Raw genomic sequence first — 19,862 nt, 5'->3', positions numbered from 1 at the left:
AACAGCCACCCCGAGCAGCTGTCCCGGGCTGTGACTGGGGTCCGGGAGGTTTGGGAGATGAGGCTGAAGGCTGGCACGGCACGGCACGGCACGGCACGGCACGTCCCGTCCTCCAGCACAGCCCGGTTACTCATGGCACTTCCCACACGCTTCCTGCTGTAACTGTCAAGATCAACCTTCCCAAATTATTTGCTGAGGAAACGTCTCGGGAGCCCCCACGCCACGTCCTGCAGCCTTTGCGGGGGGTAGCAGGGCACTGGCTCCAGCTCTGCTCTGGTGCCCGCGGCCAGGAGCACCCAAGGTCGGCTGCGGACACCCCCGTGGGGACCAGGAGCGTGAGAGATGCACATGTGCCCGTGTTACAAACACCCACTGAACATCCAGCGTGTGTGGATCCACATACAGACTTACAGAGGGAAATGTTCATGTGGGAAATATTCACAGTCCGAGCAGAACCTGCTCCTGGTTTGGGTCTGGACCCGAGGCCCATCCTGCTTCCCAGACATTCCCAGCTCCCTTTGTCACGCCCCCAGGCTTATTCCAGAGTTCTGACAAACCTGTTTGGTAAATACATGCCAGTCTTTCTTCCAGCACTATTTCCTGCATGATTTGTACCTCATTTATCCTAACACACAGACTGTTTTCAGTGTTTTTATATATATATATCTCCTGCCTCCCATTTATTCCTGCCTGCCTCCAGCTGCCTTTTGTTTCCCTCTTTCCCGGTGAATCCAATGCACAGCCTCTCTCCTTGAAAGGAAAATTAATGAGTTATCACATCTGCTGCCACTGGAGCAGCTCTGACCATGTGGCACAGGCAGCAGCTCTGCTGTGAGATGCAGAGTCATTCCTGATGGCTTTTGGGAAACAAAAATGGTTTCTCCTTCCCTCTGCAGTCTGCAGTGCTTGGTCTCCCAGGATACTCTGACCTGAAGAGTGGGAGCACTGCTCCAGGGAGATTGGGCCTGCTGCAGGGAGAGAGGGAGAGGTTTTCACCAAACCCAAACCCTTTTCTCAGGTCAGCACCCGGCTTTGGAAGTGCCAGGCCTGCCACAAGGAAAAGATGGCTCCAGTTTTGGCCTGAAAACCAGCATTTCTTTTGCAGAAAACTGAGAGGTTTTTACCATACAGGGACCCTCTTCCCTTCCTTACACGCAGAAAAGGAACCCCTCAGAGAGCAGCAGCAAAGGTCCATTACTTATTTCATCAAATATTCTTGTTCAGAAAGGACACGCAGCTGGAACACCCCCACAGCCAGTGGCCACCCCATGACATCCCCCTGCCCCACGCTGGGGTTTCACCTCTTTTAAAGCCTTCTTACTCCTTTAGAGAGACCCTCAAACCCAAACCTCCCTGAACCCTGTGGGACAGGAACCACACACATTAGTGGGCCCAGAGAAACGGGGGTGTCACTGAGGTGAGTGAACACCTGAAAGTCAGGTGACAATATCACCCATCCTTTCCAATTTCAAGTAAAATCACCAAGTCCCTGACCCTGAGATGAACCCACAGGATTTGATACTTCAGAAGAAACACCAACAAGCAAAGGAAACATCTTTTGATTTTTATTGATTCCACATGAAGGGACAGTGATGTCCCCACAGCACCGAAGCAGCTGAATGGAGCACAACCATCCCTGTGGCACAGGTGGTAGGCAGCTGGAAACCAAGAGCTTCAGAAAATGACAGTAAAAGGGATAAAGTTTATCCAAAATTAGATAAAAATGCAATGACTTAATAATATTTCAGTTAACATCCATTTTTAAATAGGTCTACACATGAATAAAGGTGTTAATAAGTTAAAAAGCTCTGTGAAATCTGAAATTGCAGAATTTCTAGGAAATCGAATTTCTTGCTGCAGCTTCTGGACTCTTCTAAGACCAGTGTAACCTCTGCCTGCCTGAACATGCAAAAGCAACACTGGAGACAGCACCCTGCTAGATCTTAAAATATGAAATACTGAACATTCTTTGACAGGAATAATTTTAAATAGTCTAAATTTTTTTGCTACAGAGAGTTAACAGATGACTCTTACTGATGGTATTAGAGAATTAACAGACACAAGCCTTGTCAAAAATAATTTAAGCTCCAAAGGTAGTCTCTGAGAAAGGTTTTGAAGGACTTTTTAATAAAAACCTTTCAAGGACTTTTATAAAAATTCCTTTAAGGACTTTCATAAAATCCTTCACAGTGCAAATCTCTTATGCAGAATATATATTTTAGTGGTATTTTATTAACATATTATATAACTCATCATGTAACTATAAATATCAATAATAAGCCCTGTAGTCATCACCTAGGGCAGGACCCCTGTGCAAGCCATTACTGGGTGGTATAAAGGATGGGGAGCTCTGCTCAGCTCCCACAGTTTGACAAGACATTTCATCTTTTTCCAGGAAAACTACTTGCTGGAAAATGCAACCTAAGCTTTGATCAGTTTATCTGATCTTGTCAAACATGAGCCCAGCAGTGGCTGTGAGGTCAGCGAAGGGCTCATGCTGCCTCAGCTCAAGGACCAGCTGCTTCTTCAGCACCAGAAAGATGTAAAATGTGGCTGCAGCTTCTTTCCGGTTGTTTTTCCGGCAGAGCTCCCGAAAACTGAAGGAACACACACCTGATCTCTTCAACTGCTGCATGAGGAAATGAGAAATCAGTCAGGTCAGCTTCCCCACTGGTAACACTGGAGCCCATGGAATCCAAACAGAAAGCACTGCATAGAGGGAATATCTCTGCCTGAATGCCTCAGATAGGATCCAATCTCCATAGAATCATAGCAGCACACGCTGGTTTGGGCTCAAGGGACCTTAAAGACCATCTCATTCCCTCACCCTGGACACTTTCAACTAGACAAGGTTGAAGGTCCAAGCCCCATCCAGCCTGGCCTTGAACGCTTCCAGGGGTGGGGAGTCCACAACCTCTCTGGGTATCTTCCATCTGTGTTTATAGAAGTGGCTCTTAACATTTTAATGCCATAATAATGTTGGTACCTACATGTGTTACTAAAATCTACAATTCCACCAAATCCCACATCATGTCTTGTGATTAGGAAAAATAAATACCCTTGAGCAATTCTTTGGTTTCAGAGTTATCTCTTGTTTTTTAAAGCCTATACTCAGGTGTAAATAATTATTTATTATTTGGACTGAACCTTTGAAATACGTTCAAAAAAAAGAGCATTCAGAAAATTCTAGTGATTCCAGCAGCTGTGGAAAGGAACACCACACATCAAGCACGCAGAATCCTGATTTTCCACAGAAATATTAAAAAAACCACATGCTGCAAGTGAAAGGCAGACACACAATGGACAGTAGAAGGAAGACCTTTTCTGACATGATCCAGCTGAAATCAACACCAGCTTTTGGTATCTAATAACAAAATCCAGCACTGGTACCTGTAAAGTTTTTTGTAGCCGAAGAGTTCTTTTGCCCCATCTTATTTCTTCACTGTCTTTCCTGGTCCTTGTTTGCTCCTTGAGAGGAAGTAAACAGAAGGTTAGTCAGGGTGTGTAAAAGGCACACACCATGAGAAAAAGAAGAGGAGTTCCAGCCTGACTGAAAATCCAGCCGGAGCTGGGCATCTGGATGGCCAAACTCAGGGAATCTGGTGCCTCTGACACCTCTGTGCTCACACAAGGTTTTGTGAAACAGAGGAAAGAATGGTACCATGTGCTTTCTGCTACAGTGGCAGCTCAGGTGCAACAGGCCATGGACATGGTCCCAGTGAGGCAGCTCCACAGCCAGGTACTGCTCTGCAGGACTGGCATTCTGACAGGATTTGTACTGGGCAGGGGCTTAAAGAGATGTTCAAATATTTGGCTTGGGATTTTGGGCTTAACCTCTGAAGTCTGCAGCTGACTGCCCTGGTTTCAGAGTGTCTGAGCATCAGAGCCAGCAGGTCTGGAAATGGTTTCGTTCTCACAGGAAGCAAAACTCACTGTAAGATCATTATGAGATGTTTGTTTGTTTGTTTGTTTTTAAGAAACAGGGTTCTCTTCTGAAACAATCCAGGGCCATCAGCTTAGGACACACACCTTTGGCACCTCCACCTGCTGTGCTTCAGCTTCCTGACCCAGGGAATTTTTTGAGCTCTCAGAGAAAGCTGCTCCATCCTCCTGTGAGCATGAAAAAGACAATCACTAGGCTGACCATTTATGCACACATTGCAATTCTCCTTACACAGTTCTGTTCAAAGAATTTATTGTAATGAAGTTTTCCAAAATGAGTTAATAGCTGCTATTTCCACCGTGTCCTTCCTGATACAGGGAAGGACCTTGCTGTAGGATTTATCCTACAGCTGAATCTACACCTATTCACAGAGCACACATTTTCCACTGCCATTAGGTCCAATTTTCTCACTTTTCAACATTAATGATCCTCATATTCTCTAAAGAATGCCCTTCAGCATAAGTGAAGATGGAAGAGATAGGTAATTTGTTATTGCTTAAGTACTTCCTCAATATGAGACGCAAAATCTAAGTTTTATCCTATATAAAGATTATATTTATCTCTTCGGTACAATATTTCATATTTAATATTAAGCTCTCATTTATACTTAGTGATTAGATTGTAATCTATACTGATTAATAGACATTTTAATTCATTATTCATTCATTGATTGTGAGAGTTTACCAAGTAATTATAAATAAACTTGCATCACACAAGCTACTTAATGCTTTCTTAACTGGTTTTAGCATCCTTTCCAAACATTAGTAATTTCTTAATATGTTTTAAATGGAACCTTAGCAAAAAGTGGAACCGATAGACACACTTAGGTCTCTAAAACTGAGGAAAACTGCTCACTATAATTTCACCACAGTTCTCATTGGTTTCATTCCTGTCATTCTGTGATGTCAACATAAAGGAATCATTTCTAATTTTTCTCTCAGTCTCAGAATGAGCTGGCTCCTTCAGGTAACTTGGCTCTTCTACTGGCAGCATCTCTGTATTAATAGAAAACCAAGGTTGAAGAGGTAATTATTGTGAATCACTGTCCTTAAAAAAACCCCACTGAAACCCAAAAATCACACCCAAGTTCACAGTCTTTGAGAGAAAGAGCCAGAGTGAGGAAATACTGAAGAAACATCATTCCCAACAGGAGCATGGAAGAAGAACCTTCCAAGGGAGGTTTTCCTTTTCTGAAAGTTGACCTTTATGGACTCACAGGAGGTTTGTTAATTAATTTCTGAGGCAGGTTAGGTTCCCAGCAGAGCAAAGGAGTGAAAGTGGATACATCCTTCTCAGAAGATCTAAAATGGAACATTTCTTCTTGCCTGATATTAACCAAAACGCATCTTCCAGATAGAACTATTTACATTAATTTGGAAATTTGGAGAGCAGTTTCATTAAGCTTAGAATAAGTGGGAAGCTTTTTAAAAAAATTGTATTAAAAAAATGCCACAAACAACACTACCCAAATCTGCAGTTTCAGAGACAATTAGAGAAACCAAAGGTGAAACCAAAAATATCTCCTTATGCCACAAGGCAGAAAAGCCTTGGATTTAATTTAATTTCTAAGAAACAAAAGAACAGCAAAGTAGTAATTTGTAGAATACTGCACACAAACACCATGCATGTGTCTCTCAAACATTATGTAGAATAGAAAATACTTTCTAACAGCTAATTCTGCACAACAGAATTAAAATATTACCTGTAGTATCTTGCTCTTTTCTAATTTCTTTCATTTCAGACATCCTCTGTATTCCATTTGCTCTCATCTTACATCTGTCACTCTTGAAGCATTTTTCAAACAACTGAAAATAATTATTTTTTCTGTGTTTGCTTTCAGAATATCTTGTCAGATTATTTGCAAACATCAACACAAAGATATGAATATGAGCTGTATATTAATGACTGCAACCCAGAATTTCAGTATTTTAATTAGGTCACTCTGAAAATCTGCACTTTTTTTTTGTTTTTAAGTAATAGCCTTCGGCATCTCCAACATGAATTCTATGAAAAAAACATCTTAGGAGCAGCTTGGATCATTTTTCATGAAGCCAGCCAGTGAGGAAGGATGAAAGAAAGAAACATCTGCAGTTTTCATCCTCTTAAAGAGCAAGTTGTAATTCTGCAGCTGGACTCTAAGTGGTGAAGCTGAGCTGCTGCAGTGAACCCTTCCAAATCCATTAGCAATATTCTAATAATAATATGCCTAATGTACCTTTAAAGTAAATATAAACAAAAGATGTCCCAAATTGATTACAAAGTGGAAACAAACCAGAAAACAATAAAACAAAGGAGAAAGTACAAAAGAAATGGGCAGAAATGTAAAAAGTTGTGTCTCAGTATAAGATCAGTCAGGTGCCAGTGTGTGAAATGAATTATCAGCTCTCATGTTCCTTTTGTAGTGTTTCACTTGTTGAAGTGCAGGAGGTTAAGGCTGTGACCCCACAGAGGTTGAAGCAATTAGTGGTGAGTGTGCAAACCATGAGGCGTCCAGCTGACCTGTACTGCAGAGCAATGCTCAGCGCACACCTGCAGCCAGCGCCAAGTTTAGATCAAACTGAGTCTGCAAAACCTCTCTCAGTCAGATCCCAGCTCTGCAACAATCCCGGAACCTACACAGTGGCACAGACTCCACAAGGAACTGGTCTTTACCTTTTGCAGCTCAATGTGACCCATGGGCTGTGATGCATGGGACAGGAGTATATCCACACCTCCCAACTCCTTCCACATCATCGTTTTCTTGCTTGGGGGAGCGAGGTCCAGCGTGGCCAGGAGGTCCGTGCAGTTGGTGAGCTGCTTGTAAATGGTGTTGCAGCTGAGCTCCTTCTCTACATCCACCAGCAACTTCCTCTTTCTTTGTTTTTTTTTCCTTGGGCTGACAGCTACATAAAGCAAGTATTAATAACAAGTCTTAAGGTCTATTCAGTCTTAAGGTCTAGCACATTAAGCACACAAAAAAAAGCCCTGTGAATCAAGCCGGCTGCCGACCTTCCAAACACCACTCAGACTTGAAAATCAAAGTACAAGTCCACAGGCCATTCCTTCAAAAGTTTCCATAAAGTTTTCACTCTTTGTACTCTTGTACAGGAAATACCCATGTATTTAATTGTGGAAGACAAGTGACTATTGTAATAAAGAAAACAGGAACAGGAGAACTTAATGAGAACACATGATAGAGCAACAAGACTGAATAAGCTGTCTTTAATCCATCAGGAAGTGCTCCAGGAACTTCTGATGCACTCATTACCTCATAATTAATATCTGTATTTGTCAGTTTAATCCGTTAGCAATTTAATCAAGATGTAAACACAAAAGAAAGACACAGATTGGTTATATAGCCATAACTTCCTGGATAGTTTTTGGGCAGGACGGAAAATTCCAATATTGTAAATGCTGCTGTCAACATAAGTTTGTTTATTCATAAACAGCCACCAACGTGATAGGGGACATTTAGACACAGAGGAAATGTAATACTCTGCACCTTGGATCTTGTTAAAAGTTCACAAACCAATGTTTTCCAAAGGCTTGAAAGTTTTAAGATTGTTATTTTAAATACAAAAATCACTGATGTGTCACTGACTATTAAAGTTATTCAAGTGAATCTTCAGTACCACCCCTGAGGCCAGGCTTAAAATGCTACCAGAGCTGAAGAGCAACAAAACTTGACTTGGTACATGGAAGAAACTACAGACAGAGATTTGGGCAGCTGAGATAAATAACCTGACACTGGATTTGTATAATATTTACCATAAAATGGAACTCTGACAGCAGGAGCAGATGAAATCTAAGGTGGGAATAATCTATTTTGCAAGTGTTTTCACTACTAAGAAGAAAACCAAACATAGTTAATGCAAACATTCAGCGAGAAACTGATCAGCTTCTGACCTGTATCATCAACTGGCTCAAGCACAAATCCTTCTTCTTTGAACAAAAGGATTGTCTCACTCATTGTGTGATCTACGTCCTTAACGGTGGTGTCGGCGCAGTTGGACTCAACTGCAAGAAAACCCAGCAAATAACCCAAATTAAAAAAAAAATTACAATATGGACTAATTTCTCAATCACATGGCAGAGAATGATACCAGACAAAAATGGTGAGAAATAGGAAACTGTGGTTTTGTTTAAAATCTCAATTACGTTCACCAGTTCCTGCTCATACTCTGCCCTGCACACTTCCCTTCACTGATCCCAGAATGACCAGGCCATAGTAGAGACCAAAGAACTGATCTGGAGAAAAACCCACACAACAGAAAGTGTTTAGGGGGAAAGATGTTTAGTTTTAATCCTTATCTGTTTCCAGTTCCAGGCAAGTGCATGCAGTGTGGACATTTCTGTCAACAGAAAAGGAACAGGTAGCACCAGCAATAGCACAAGGAGAGGCAAGAGCCACTCTATCCCTTTAAAGCTGCTCCAGAAATCTCTGTTTTAAACTAACACTGTGATGGGGGAGTAAGGATTTAAGATAGCAAAAAATTCTCAGAAACAGTTATCAAAGCTTAATTGCTTTCATGAACATCAAACCAAAAGAAGATTAACACCATCTTTATGAGCTACTTAAGTGTCATTTGTCGCAGAAGTATGAAACCAGAAATAGAAGCACAGGATTGTTTCTGTTGGAAGAGACCTTTTAAGCTCTCGCTGGGAAAGTTCACAGTTACAGGACAGCCTTATTTGGGTTTCTTTCCCCCTCAAAAGGGACATCACACTGTGAGCAGCAGGGTGGACCAACAGCATATCCAACAGGATGTCACATGAAGGTGTTTCTAAGCAATGTTAGGTTACAAATTTGGAATCCCTATATCAAATAAAATTATCTGAAAATGGTGGATGAAGCAGTTTAGAAAAAAAAGCAAAATAAATGAAGAAAGGAAAAAGGCACAGGATACTACAAAAAGCTGAATGTGAGTGACATTAGGCTTTAACACAGGAACAGAGGGAACAGAGGGCTTATGTGAGATGGAGCAGACACTGCAAACTCACTGGCTGTGCTGTTCTCTGGCAGATCTTGTGACAAAGGACGTGCTTCCTCCACATCAAGAATGTCTTTATCTAGGACATTTTCCTCATCCCTCAACAGGATTTCTTAAATACAAAACACATAATTTTAATCATTCTAAGCCTTAGTAGTCATGAAATAGCCTGATACAGCCTAATGTTACTCAAGGTTAATACTCTGCAAAGAAAGAGCAAGCTCAGCTTCCGCAGATGGCCGTCAGTGGTACGGCTGTCTGCAACAGCACAAAAAGGAGGGGATTAGTCCCAAGTTTGAGATTTCCACCTTTTTTTTTTTTTTTTTTTTGAAAATTATGGCCTTGATAGTGTTAAAATGTATAAATCTGTAAGGTTTTCATAAATACTCTAAGCCATAACGATGTAGAAGCTATTTGGCTGCCTTTGTTATTACAACAGTAAGGATAAAAATGCTGCACTGTTTCACCTTTAAAAATAGAAATGAAATTGTTAAACATTAAGCATAATTTTAATGCCCTTAATTCTAAAATTATGAAATACAGCCTTTAAACCAATTTCACTTGGCAGTGTCTAAGTGATCATAGATTTAGTGACAAGTAGAAAAAAAATGAAATATGAAAACAAGAAATAACATAGCATTTATGTTTGAAAGCAATCACTTTGGTACTGTCTTGACTGTTTTCCTGGAAGAATAAAAATATTTGGAAAGGAACTGATTCTGTTTGCCTGTGGCAAACCCTACCAATCATATCTGCAGCATCATCCTCATCCCCAAAATGGTCATCCTGGAAGCAGTAAACGTCTCCGTGCAGCACAGATTTGTCTCCGCTGGTGCTGGCTGAATTGGGATCAGCCACCAGGCTGTTACTGCTCATCAGGACACTGCCCTCAAAGAAGCTCTGTCTCCTCAGTGCATCTGCTTCTTCATCTGAGGGAACACACAATTCCTGATCCCTCATCTGTGTGAGTTTTCGAAACCCAGATTTATTAATTTCCTAATTTTTCAAGCAATTTTTAAAAGATTGCAAGACATCCCATGCCTCAAATGGAAGAAACAATAAACAATGTTATCTAATTTACTAAAAGTAGGAAATTTTTGGTTTGGTTCTCAGTCTCTGACACTAAATTATATTGCTCACACAAAATTTTAAACCTAAGACAGCATGATAGGCCAATGAGCAAAAGCATGAAACAAATGCACAATTAATCACAGCTTTTTCACACGTGGAAAGGGCTCACATAAAAGTTTCACATAAAACACATTTCCCCTTATGAACTATTCCAAATTTCTCAACTTCTCTCACCAAAGTTTCTATCACAGAGAAGTATACTGCTTTCATAATTCTCTGTAAGTGTGATTTCTTCAGCTCTGCTCTGATTCAAGGTAAAATGTTCAGCAACATCAATGGCCCTGATGAAAAAATATTATAATAATATGGGGTGAACTGAAAATCATTGAGCATTCAGCTGAAACGTGAAAGCTTGTTTCTATGCAGCCTTCAATCCTGGCATTTTATCACAAGCCCCCATATTTTTCCACTCTTTTGCCAGTAAACTTGGGCTTACATGATTCTGTTCCCACCCAAGCCCTGGTATCTACCAGGCCCTTGTCAGAAGACAATTGATTGGTGAAACATCTTTTCAACCAAATGACACAACTCTTTGGGCAGGAAGAAAAGGCACCTTTACAGAATCAGCACACTGAGGCACTTGAATAAAGTGTATTATATTGCAGCTGTACTTCCAAAATAATAAACCCTTACTGATCCCATCAAAGCATAGTTATGAGGAGGTACAGAGCAACCCTCGGTGGAAATCTCTTGTCCTGGACATTTGGGGCATCAGAGCAATCAGAAACATGACTTGGCCTCCTGCTATTCATTAGTTTTCTACATTAATGCTGATTTGTGTCAGAAAAGCCTAAGAAATATGCTGGCTTTTTCTCAGGAGCCAGGCTGACTATTGCTGATAAAACACCCCAGCCCTGGAGAGCAGTGGAGCAGAAACAAAACGAAGTTACCCAGTGGAACAGTACAACACTGTGTGGTTACTGGCCACATCTTTCAGGATTAATACTAATTTTTATCTCTTCTCTTGAGGTTCAGAAAGCTGTTTGCATCCTTCACTCAGACAATTTAAAATCCTGAAGTCTAAGTTCAAGACATTATTTCATTGTGACGGTCTGTTGATTAAAGGACAGAGAAAAACTACCAAAGCCACAACGCCTGTGGCTGTAGCCTTGCAAAGCTCAGAATTTAGGAGAATTCAGTTATTAAATGGAAACAACCTAACCTGAGTCTCGATCAGATAACAGCAAGTATAGCTTTTATTTCTGAAAATACTAGAAGAGTGAATAAAAACTAGGGAAGCACTTACTTTACATCTGGTAGTGGTGCTTCAAAATCATGAAATTCTTCAGGTAATGTAATGGACTGATAAGCAGCCTCAAAGTTCTCTTCCGGAAGGTCAAGAAGCCCTGAAATAAACAGACAACATAACAAAATAAGTATCAATAAAATAAAAGTAGTGTTCTCCCAAGGAGGTATAATAAGCCTATAAACCTGTCAGGAGGGGCTGCTGCCATTCTAAATCACAGAAAGGTAAAGCTTAGGCACTCAAAAGCAGAATTTCAGTTGCCATGTCCTTAAGAAGATCTATTTTTTACAAACAGGTACAAAAGAGTCTGCTACAACAGGACCTGAAATATGCAAGTACTTGTGTTGGTGAACAGCTGCTTTAAGTCCCTGGAAGATTCTCACAGCTGACGTTTAGCCCAGAGTCTTTCACAGCACTGCAAATGAATCATTGTGTTTTCCTTTCCTCTGCTCTGTCTCCATAACACTGTTCTCCAGCATCAACTAATTATGTACTCAGACTGCAATTACTTGGGAATCAGAGAATCCTAGAAAAATTCAGGTGAGAAAGGATTTCTGAAGGTCATCCAACCCAGCCTTTTGCTCAGAACGAGGTTAATTTCAAAATCAGATTGCTTTTGACTATTTCTGCTGATGGAGATTTCATAGCATCCCCATACAACCTCTTTCAGCATTTTACCACTTCTGCTGAGATTTTTCTCCCTCCTTCTATCTAGCTGGCATCTCTGTTGCTGCAGTGGTGACTGTTCTGTCGTGTTCTTGACCTGTGTGGTGCTCTCCAAATTGCTGTAGGATCTATCTCCAAAATAGCTGCAAGTTGTGCCCAGCAGATTTCAGTTGGATATTAAGGAAAATTTCTTCACTGAAAGGGTTGTCAAGCCCTGGCACAGGCTGCCCAGGGTAGTGCTGGAGTCACCATCCCTGGAGGGACTTAAAAGACATGTGGTATTTGGGGACATGGCTTAGTGGTGGCCTTGGCAGTGCTGGGTGAACAGTTGGACTGGGTTTTGGAGGGCTTTTCCAGCCTAAATGGTTCCGTGGATTCTATAATTTTGTGATCATATCCTTGAGAATAATGCAGAGTAATTATTCCCTATTCTGCAAGCAGACCAGGTCACAAAGCACATTAAAACTGGCAATAGACACTGGTGTTCTTAGGCTGTTTTAGACAACAGTGCCTCCCATTTGTTGCCTAAGTGTGACAAACAGAGCCCGTTGGAAAAGGATCCAGTCATCTCAGCTCCCTTCTCCCTGTCAACATGGCTAGAGCTCAAAACATGCTGTCAGGTCTGGCACTGACACTGTTAGACATGTTGTCGGTGTCATCAGAAATTAAATTAATTATCTAGCAATGGAGGCTGAACTCAAGCATCCTCTTATAAGCCCGCTTAAGATACTGCTCCTGTTAAGGGAGTCAAAGACCTGAAAACACACTAAATTAAGCCAGACTAAATATCAGCAGTAGGTACTAGTACATTCCGTTTCCTTTGGGAGCAGTAATGTGTATTTAACAGAAATATCCAAAAATTAACTTTTAAAATGAGAGCTGTAAAGGACACAAATTGAAAAATGCTGAATTTTGTGTACACCTGGGCGAAAGGCTGTCTTCATTTTGGTCAGAGCTTCACTGCAGTCTGCCAAGAGGTACTTTGCTTTCCTGTGGTAAATCCGCACCACTCCCAGGAGTAAGTGTCCAGAGGTTCGCAGAGCTATAGCAAACTGTGAGGATTTAAAAAAAAAAAGTTATTCAGGACTTAGTATTTTTAGCAAAAATGTTAAGATATTACACAGAAGCAACAGAGAGACCAACACCTCCACCCCAGGACTCTCCAGGAGATGCCTCCTCATGCCACAGCCTACCTTTGGGGAGAGGATTTTTTGTACGGTGGCCTCTAAATTGCACTCAAAGATGTGTGCCTTGGTGAGCTTCTTCTCCCAGTGGGCAGCCAGCCAGATTTTGGCCAGCGGCCCCCGCTTGTTGATGAGCAAATGGACGTAGAACATGGTGCCTGGCCAAGTGTCTCAGGGCAGCCCTGACAAAATTCCCTGAGCTCTTCCCCTTCCAACAGGAGATGGGTCCTGGGGCACCAGGTGGGACTAGGGATTTAGTGGGATCTGAGGGGATGGGGGAACCAGTCGGGTGCTACGGGGAAGGGGGAATTTAGTGGGATCTGAGGGGATAGGGGACCCAGGCAGATATTAAGGGAATGTGAGGATTTAGTGGGATCCAGAGGGGCTGGGATCACCCAGCTGGGTGCTGAGGGGATGGGAGAACCCTAAGAGCACTGAGGGGATGAAAGGATTTAGTGGGACCCTCAGAGGGCAGGGGGGGATTTGGCAGGACCCTTAGAGGATGGGTCAGAGGGGATTTAGTGGTGCCTGAGGGGACAGGGGGATCCAGGCAGGCCCTGAGGATTTAGCAAGACCTAAGGGCACTGAGGGGACAGGGAGATTTAGTGGGATCTGAGGGGACGGGGGGCCTGAGCAATGCCAGGAGGGGGGGGTTGGATTTAGCGGGATCCTGAGGGATGGAGGGACACAGCCGGCAGCTGAAGGGCCCTAGAGGGGATGAGGGGGGCCCAGCTCGGCTCTGCGCGGGTCGAGGGGGAATTAGCCGGGGCTGAGGGGGCTCGGCGGGGCGGGCAGACCCTCCTCGGGCCTCAGCCGCGGCTCAGCCGAGGGCGGGAAGGCGCCGCCCGGGGGTCCCACGCCGGTCCCGCCCTCGGAGCCGGTGCGGGGCAGCTCCGGCCGCAGTCCCTGCAGGGCCCGTGTCCACTCGCCACGGCTCCGCACGGCTCCCGGACCTGCCGCTGTAAATGGCTCCCTGCTCCTTCCTGGGGCTCACCGGCAGTACCCACACATCCCCGGGAACACCCCTCATTTTAGCTTCATGAGAGTGGAAAGCAATCTCGCTCTCCTCCTCCATCTGTCCTCCTTCCTCTCCTCTCTTCCTTCCCCTCCTCTCCTTGTCTTCCCCTCCCCTCCTTCTTCCCCTCCTCTTCTCCTCCCAATCCGTTTCACCCTTGACATTCTAAGAGCCCGCTTGCAGACACCGCCCCCATCTCTTTCTCTGCAGGTGAGCAGCTCCTGCGTGGCTCCAGACACGTCTGATAAAACTCCCCTGGTGAAGGAAATTTGCAGAAGAAGGAAAAACAAAACAAAACAAACAAAAAAAATAAACAAAAAAACCCCAAACAAACAAAAAACCAGAGCCTCAGGTCGGACCTGTGTGCAGAGGGAGAACGCAAAAGATACACAGCCACCCATCTGTGCCAGCTCCAGCCACCCCCGAGAGGAGAAGACAGTATGTTTGCACACTTAGGTGTCACCAGCTAGGAAAAAAATAGTTTGTCACCCTCTGCTTCATGCTTTCCATGCTTTATATTCAGGCAGAGCACTGCAAGGCTCCTGCTGCTCCCAGGCACAGCCCAGTGCATCAGCTGTTGCCATATCACAAGGCACCTGTGGTTTTCCCTGTCTCCCTAGTGTTAGCTGAAGATAATGAGATCTTAATTATCACCAGAAAAGTGCTGAGCCTCTTCCCAGTGCGGCTCTGCAGCCGGTCATAATGGCAAGCAGAGCTCCATCCCTCCAGCTGCCTTTGGGCTGGGGCTCAGACATTTGGGGAAGGAGAGGGATTTTTGCTATAAACCATCCTTGGAGTGGTGTATCCCCAACGGGGACTTGGAGGAACCTCCCACGAGCCCCAGAGTAGGTGCGCATTGCTCTTCCAGGGCACCAAACCTGTCTGGGTACTCCATGCCTTGCAAGAGGGAAACCACCCTGATGCTAACTGTGCAGCTCCAGCCCTCTGCGGCACCAAGGCTGAAGTCCAGCCCTGCCTACCTTGCCAGTGGCAACAGCTCCCAGGAGCAGTTTGCTGGATCAGAACCGCCCCCCATCCATGGGGAGCACTGGAGTGCTGTGTCTGGGGCACAGAGGGACTGGCAGGGAGGCCGTGATGTGTGGGGCACCTCTGGTCCTCCCAAACTGCTGGATCTCTCTGTGATGTAGAGCCAGCTCTTGAATTGCCCGGCTGCTTTTTCCCTGACCTCCGAGTCACCTTGAGCCGTGCTGGCTGCGGGGGCTCACTCTGCTGTGGGATGCTGAGAATGCTAAGGAGGCAGGAATGAAACTTCACCTCGGTGGTGAGGCTGGATAGGGGTCAGCAGTGCCAGTGGGCACCAGACAGCTGTGCACTCCCCAAAATTGGGCTGTGTTGCGCAGGGCTGTGTCGGGGAACAGAGCCAGGTCCACAGCCTGTCTAGCTCCATCAGACTACTGCTCCTACTGTCCTCTTCTGCCTGCCTGAGGCTCCCATTTGCTGTCCCTCTCATGTGTGTTCAGTCATTTTGTCTGAGGAGTGACATGTTCCCATCCCTGGTTCCCTGTCTGGCTCCCTCACCCTGCTCCATCTCCCAGACTCTTTCCCTCCCTCCTCTTTCCTTTTCTTTCCAAGTCGTCTGTCTCTCCCCTCCGGCACTCCTGCAGTTTCATTGTGAATTTTGGCAGTGCTCCCTCTGACCTTGGCTGTCTCCCTCCTCTCTTTGCTCCTGCGCTGGCAGCATAAATCTTGGCTGTCTCACTCTCTCCTCCCCTTCCCCTAGTGCCAGCACCTTGGGGATGGAGTGGCCTTTGCCAGCCCCCAGCCTCACGTTCAGCTACTCAGGATCAGACTGGGTAAGGTTTTTGGGCTACCCCGAGGCCCTTCAAATGCCTGGGGTCCCCTCCAGCTCCCATCCAGTAATGGCAGTGGGATCCTGGGGCAGCACAGTGCAGGCAGCGATGCCAGCAGGATGCATCCTTCCACCTCATCCATCACAGGTGGCCTCTCGAGCATTGCTGTGGGATTGGGGTGCAGGAGCAGCCCCCTGGGCAGCATGGAGCCCTGACCCCACGGCATGGAGCCCTGACCACTGTATGAAGGCAGGCGGGAGCCACGGCATGAGTGGCTCTGCTTCTGCCCCACAAATCCCCATCCTGGCAGGGCTCCTGGCCTTGGCATCCCTGGGTGCGTTGGCAGCCACAGAGCTTGGGTGCTTCAGAAGAGAGGGCTTGACCACAGCTCTGCTCAGGAGCAAACTGGTGGCAGTTCTGTCTTCCCAAGGAATTTGGCGATGGTGAGGCAGCAGATCTGCTCCTGCCCATCTGTTCACAGTGATATGCCCGCCTGCTCCAAATCCATCTCTTCCTGCTGATTTGGGACAAACTGTGTCCCATGACCTACTTGTCTCCAAGCATCTCCTGCCTTCCTGTGGAGTGGGTTGATACTAAAGCCTCTCTAAATGTAGTTAACGTGTCAGGATGCACTTATATTTATTTTTAATTCTGCTTCTTTCTCGGCCCACTTCTGGCTGCATCTCTGGGGACACTGTGCTTGGAAGCCCTGCGTTTCGTAGAGTCACAGAGTCACGGAATGGTTTGGGTTGGAAGAGACCTTACAGATCATCTCGTTCCAAGCCCCCTGCCATGGCAGCTCCATGCCCCTGCTGCATCTCAGAGACTGGAGGTGCCATGTGTTGGACTAGAGGGTGCCAGTCAGCACCATGGATAGACACTGTGCCCAGACGGGTGCTGAGCCTGGATCGTGTTGCACCAGTCCAGCCCTCAGAAAACACAAATGCGCCTCTTTATTTGTGTGGCACGCCCTAAACTCTCTGACCCTTTTTTATCCATTTAAGCTGTATCTGACAGAGACTTCAGAGAAAATCCCTGCCCCTGTCATGACACAGGTGGCAGGAGACTCCCATCTGACATCTTCACGCAGGGCAGTGCCCAGACACTGTGGGTAACACAGAGCCCAGTGTAGCTGCAGAGGAATACACTGTGTGAGGGGACAGGGCTCAGGACACAATGGGGACAGGGTGCAGGACACAAGGGGCATCCCTGCAGCCCCAGCACTGTGAGCTCACCCAGCACCTGCAGCACTGGGTGTGCTTGTGGAGATGCTGGAAGCATGTGAAGGTGTTGAAGGGAATGGCAATGCGATGGACAAACCTTCCCAGCAGCTGTCAGCAGCCCACCCGTTATCACTTGGGATTTACATCCACACCTCCAGGCACTGCTCCAAATGTGGAAATAGACCATGTCATATTAACAAACGAGGGAAAGCGTGTGGCTGCCAGCAGGTCACTGCCAGGGCACGGGCCTGGGTCTGGTGCCAGGGCAGGGGGAAGCAGAGTGCAGGCACTATGAATGCTCTGTGAAAAATTGAGTAAATAACGTGTGTGTGTGTGTGTGTGTGTGAAGGGGGAGTGTTATGCCATGGGACTGCAGTGGGATCGTGGCAGGACCCAGGGGCTCCTATGTCCCAGGCTGGGGCATATCATACCTGGCCCAAACCTAGGTCAACCCCCACTTTCCCTAGGGACAGGCTGGACCCTTGTGGGGACTCAGGGTGGGCAGCGTCCATATGGGACCTCTCCCTGCTGTCTTTGCAGCTGGGGATACTCAGGTTGCAGCCCCAGTGTCCCCAGCCCAGCTCTGCCCCGGGTCCCCACAGGGGACGGCTGCTTGTGGGGGGCACGTCCTCCAGGCAGACCCCACGCAAAACTCAGCGTGCTGCTCTGTCCTCTCCAAAGCCCCTCCCCACGCAGCCCCCCGGGGTGCCCACGGAGGGTCCCGGCGCTGTCGAGGGGGGTGCACAGAGGGGTCCCTCTTGCACAGGGTACGTGCACAGCAGGTGCTCCCGGGTGTGTGCGTGTGAGTGCATGTGTATGCCCCCCGTACGTGTCTGTGTGTGCGTGTGCGTGCGGCGGCCGTGCGCGACCGCAGCTCGGGGCACCCACCGCCCGCCCCGCGGCGGCACCGGCACCTGCCCGGGGAGCCGGGGAGGCAGCGGGGGTAGGCAGCCCGACGCGGGGGACCGGGAGGGGAAGCGGGGCAGCTCGGTGCGGACATCGGCGGGGCGGGCAGACCGAACGGAGAAGCGGGAGCGGAGCCCGGTGCACGGAACGGGGCCACAGCCCGGTGCGGGAGCGGGGGACCGGAGGGCAGAGCCCGGCGGGAGGAGACTGTCCGGAGAGGGGTAGTTTAGTGGGGTCACAGGGACACAGGTCCCCGCAGGGGGTTTCAGACGGATTCGGGAAGGTGGGTCGCGCGGTGGGAAGGGGGAGAGCCAGGTGGGACGACCCGGTTTGGAGAGGCAGGTGCCGGGTTCAGGGAACGGGAGCAGCCCGGTGCCGGGGAGCAGCCCGGTCTGGGGAGTCGGCTCCGCGGAAGAGGGACAGTCCGGGCGGGGTCCCAGCTCCGAAGGTAGCCCGGTTCGGCTAAGCGGGATCCCAGGACGAGGAGCAGCCCGGTTCGGAGACCTGCGGGGTGGGGTTGGCAGCTCGGTCAGGGGAAACGACTCCGGGGAGGGGGAGCATCCCATCCCCAGGGTTCGGCTCTGGTTTGGGGAGGCATCCCGGTTCGGGGACCCGTCTCTGACCCAGAGCAGCATCCCGTCCCGTTCGACCGCTCACCTTTGGCCGCGCAGGCCGGCGGCAGTTCCATGGCGTCCCCGCGGGCGGCGGAGCTGCGGAGCCCGGACGAGGCGGCGGCCGCGGGTGCGGGAGCCGGTGCGGGTGCGGGGGGGCCGGTGCCAGCGGGCCCGGGGCTGGCGCTGGCGCTGGGCTGCGCCCTGGGCGGCGCGGCGCTGGTGGTGCTGGCGGGGGCCGTTCCGCGGGCGGCGCGGCCCGACCCCGCCGTGCCGGCGCGGCAGATGGAGCGGCTGGAGGCTCGGGCAGCCCGGCTCCGCGCCCGCCTCGACCGCTGCACCGTGGCCGGGCTGGCGCTGCTGGCCCTGGGCGGGCTCCTGCTCGCCGCCCTGCTGCTGGCCGCCGCCGCCGCCCGCCGCCGCGCCCGGGCCGCCCGGCGCACCGGTGGCACCTATGGCTCGGTACGGCTGCGGCTGCGGAGGGTGTCAGCTGAAGGGACGCGGGCCCTGCTGGAGAGCCAACTGAGCCCCCCACCTCAGACCCCCGAAGGTCCCGTCTCCTAGCCCTGTGCACCCCGGGGATCCCTCGCCGTTGGCAGAAACGGGGTCCCTTTGCTGCACCCCAACACCGACACCATTGGGTGAGACTTTGCCTACGCCAGCCTTCAGCCACCATTTCCACCTCCTTGAACCCTCCTTGGATGGTGCTCCGGCCCAACAGCACCGGAATGACGAGGCTTTGGGATACTCCACCGGACTGCATGGTCCTGGCCTGGGTTGTTCCCCACCACCAGCACTGGGACAGCATGGCCTTGGGACCCCGTGTTGTCTCCCCAGCACTTTCCTGGATGGGATCCTGCCACCAGCATCATGGCAGTGGCACGATCAAGGCACCCGTGGGATTTCTGTGCCATGGTCAGCTGCAGCCTGGGCTGGATGTGAGACTGAGCTCCTTCCCACAGCCACGACCTGACTGCTCCTCCCAACAGATCTGTTTCTGCCATCAGTGACCAGTTTTAGCAATAGTTTCCTGTAAAACTCTGGCACAGAGCTGGTGCTTGCACTGCTTCGGGCAGAAGAAGAGGCAGCAAGCATGCCCACCACCCATGGGGTGGGGTCCAGCCCCCTGCCACCCCTCAGCCCTCACACCCCACCA

General features: G+C 48.1%; 2 protein-coding genes across 2 annotated transcripts; both read right to left on the bottom strand.

Moving 5' to 3' along the window:
• Positions 1–1,543: 1,543 nt before the first annotated feature.
• RAD21L1 (RAD21 cohesin complex component like 1) lies at positions 1,544–14,213 on the bottom strand. The gene is made up of 13 exons (XM_032126614.1): positions 13,150–14,213; positions 12,879–13,008; positions 11,291–11,390; positions 10,219–10,325; positions 9,657–9,842; positions 8,924–9,025; positions 7,829–7,939; positions 6,596–6,825; positions 5,646–5,748; positions 4,799–4,938; positions 4,030–4,110; positions 3,391–3,468; positions 1,544–2,629 (listed from the first exon to the last, which is right to left on the bottom strand). Exons 1-13 carry the CDS (start codon positions 13,291–13,293, stop codon positions 2,438–2,440), a joined length of 1,704 nt encoding a protein of 567 aa, XP_031982505.1. The 5' UTR covers positions 13,294–14,213; the 3' UTR covers positions 1,544–2,437.
• A 61-nt stretch (positions 14,214–14,274) lies between these two features.
• On the bottom strand, positions 14,275–19,469 carry LOC116452693 (WAS/WASL-interacting protein family member 1-like). The gene is made up of 3 exons (XM_032127349.1): positions 19,380–19,469; positions 18,753–19,180; positions 14,275–18,599 (listed from the first exon to the last, which is right to left on the bottom strand). The coding sequence occupies exons 1-3, from the start codon at positions 19,467–19,469 to the stop codon at positions 17,843–17,845; spliced, it is 1,275 nt and encodes a 424-aa protein (XP_031983240.1). The 3' UTR covers positions 14,275–17,842.
• Between the last annotated feature and the right edge of the window lie 393 nt (positions 19,470–19,862).

Source organism: Corvus moneduloides, chromosome 17 (assembly GCF_009650955.1).
Source record: "Corvus moneduloides isolate bCorMon1 chromosome 17, bCorMon1.pri, whole genome shotgun sequence".
NCBI lineage: Eukaryota > Metazoa > Chordata > Aves > Passeriformes > Corvidae > Corvus > Corvus moneduloides.
The sequence above is the reverse complement of the archived record's forward strand: the minus strand, read 5'-3'. Positions and strand labels throughout refer to the sequence as shown.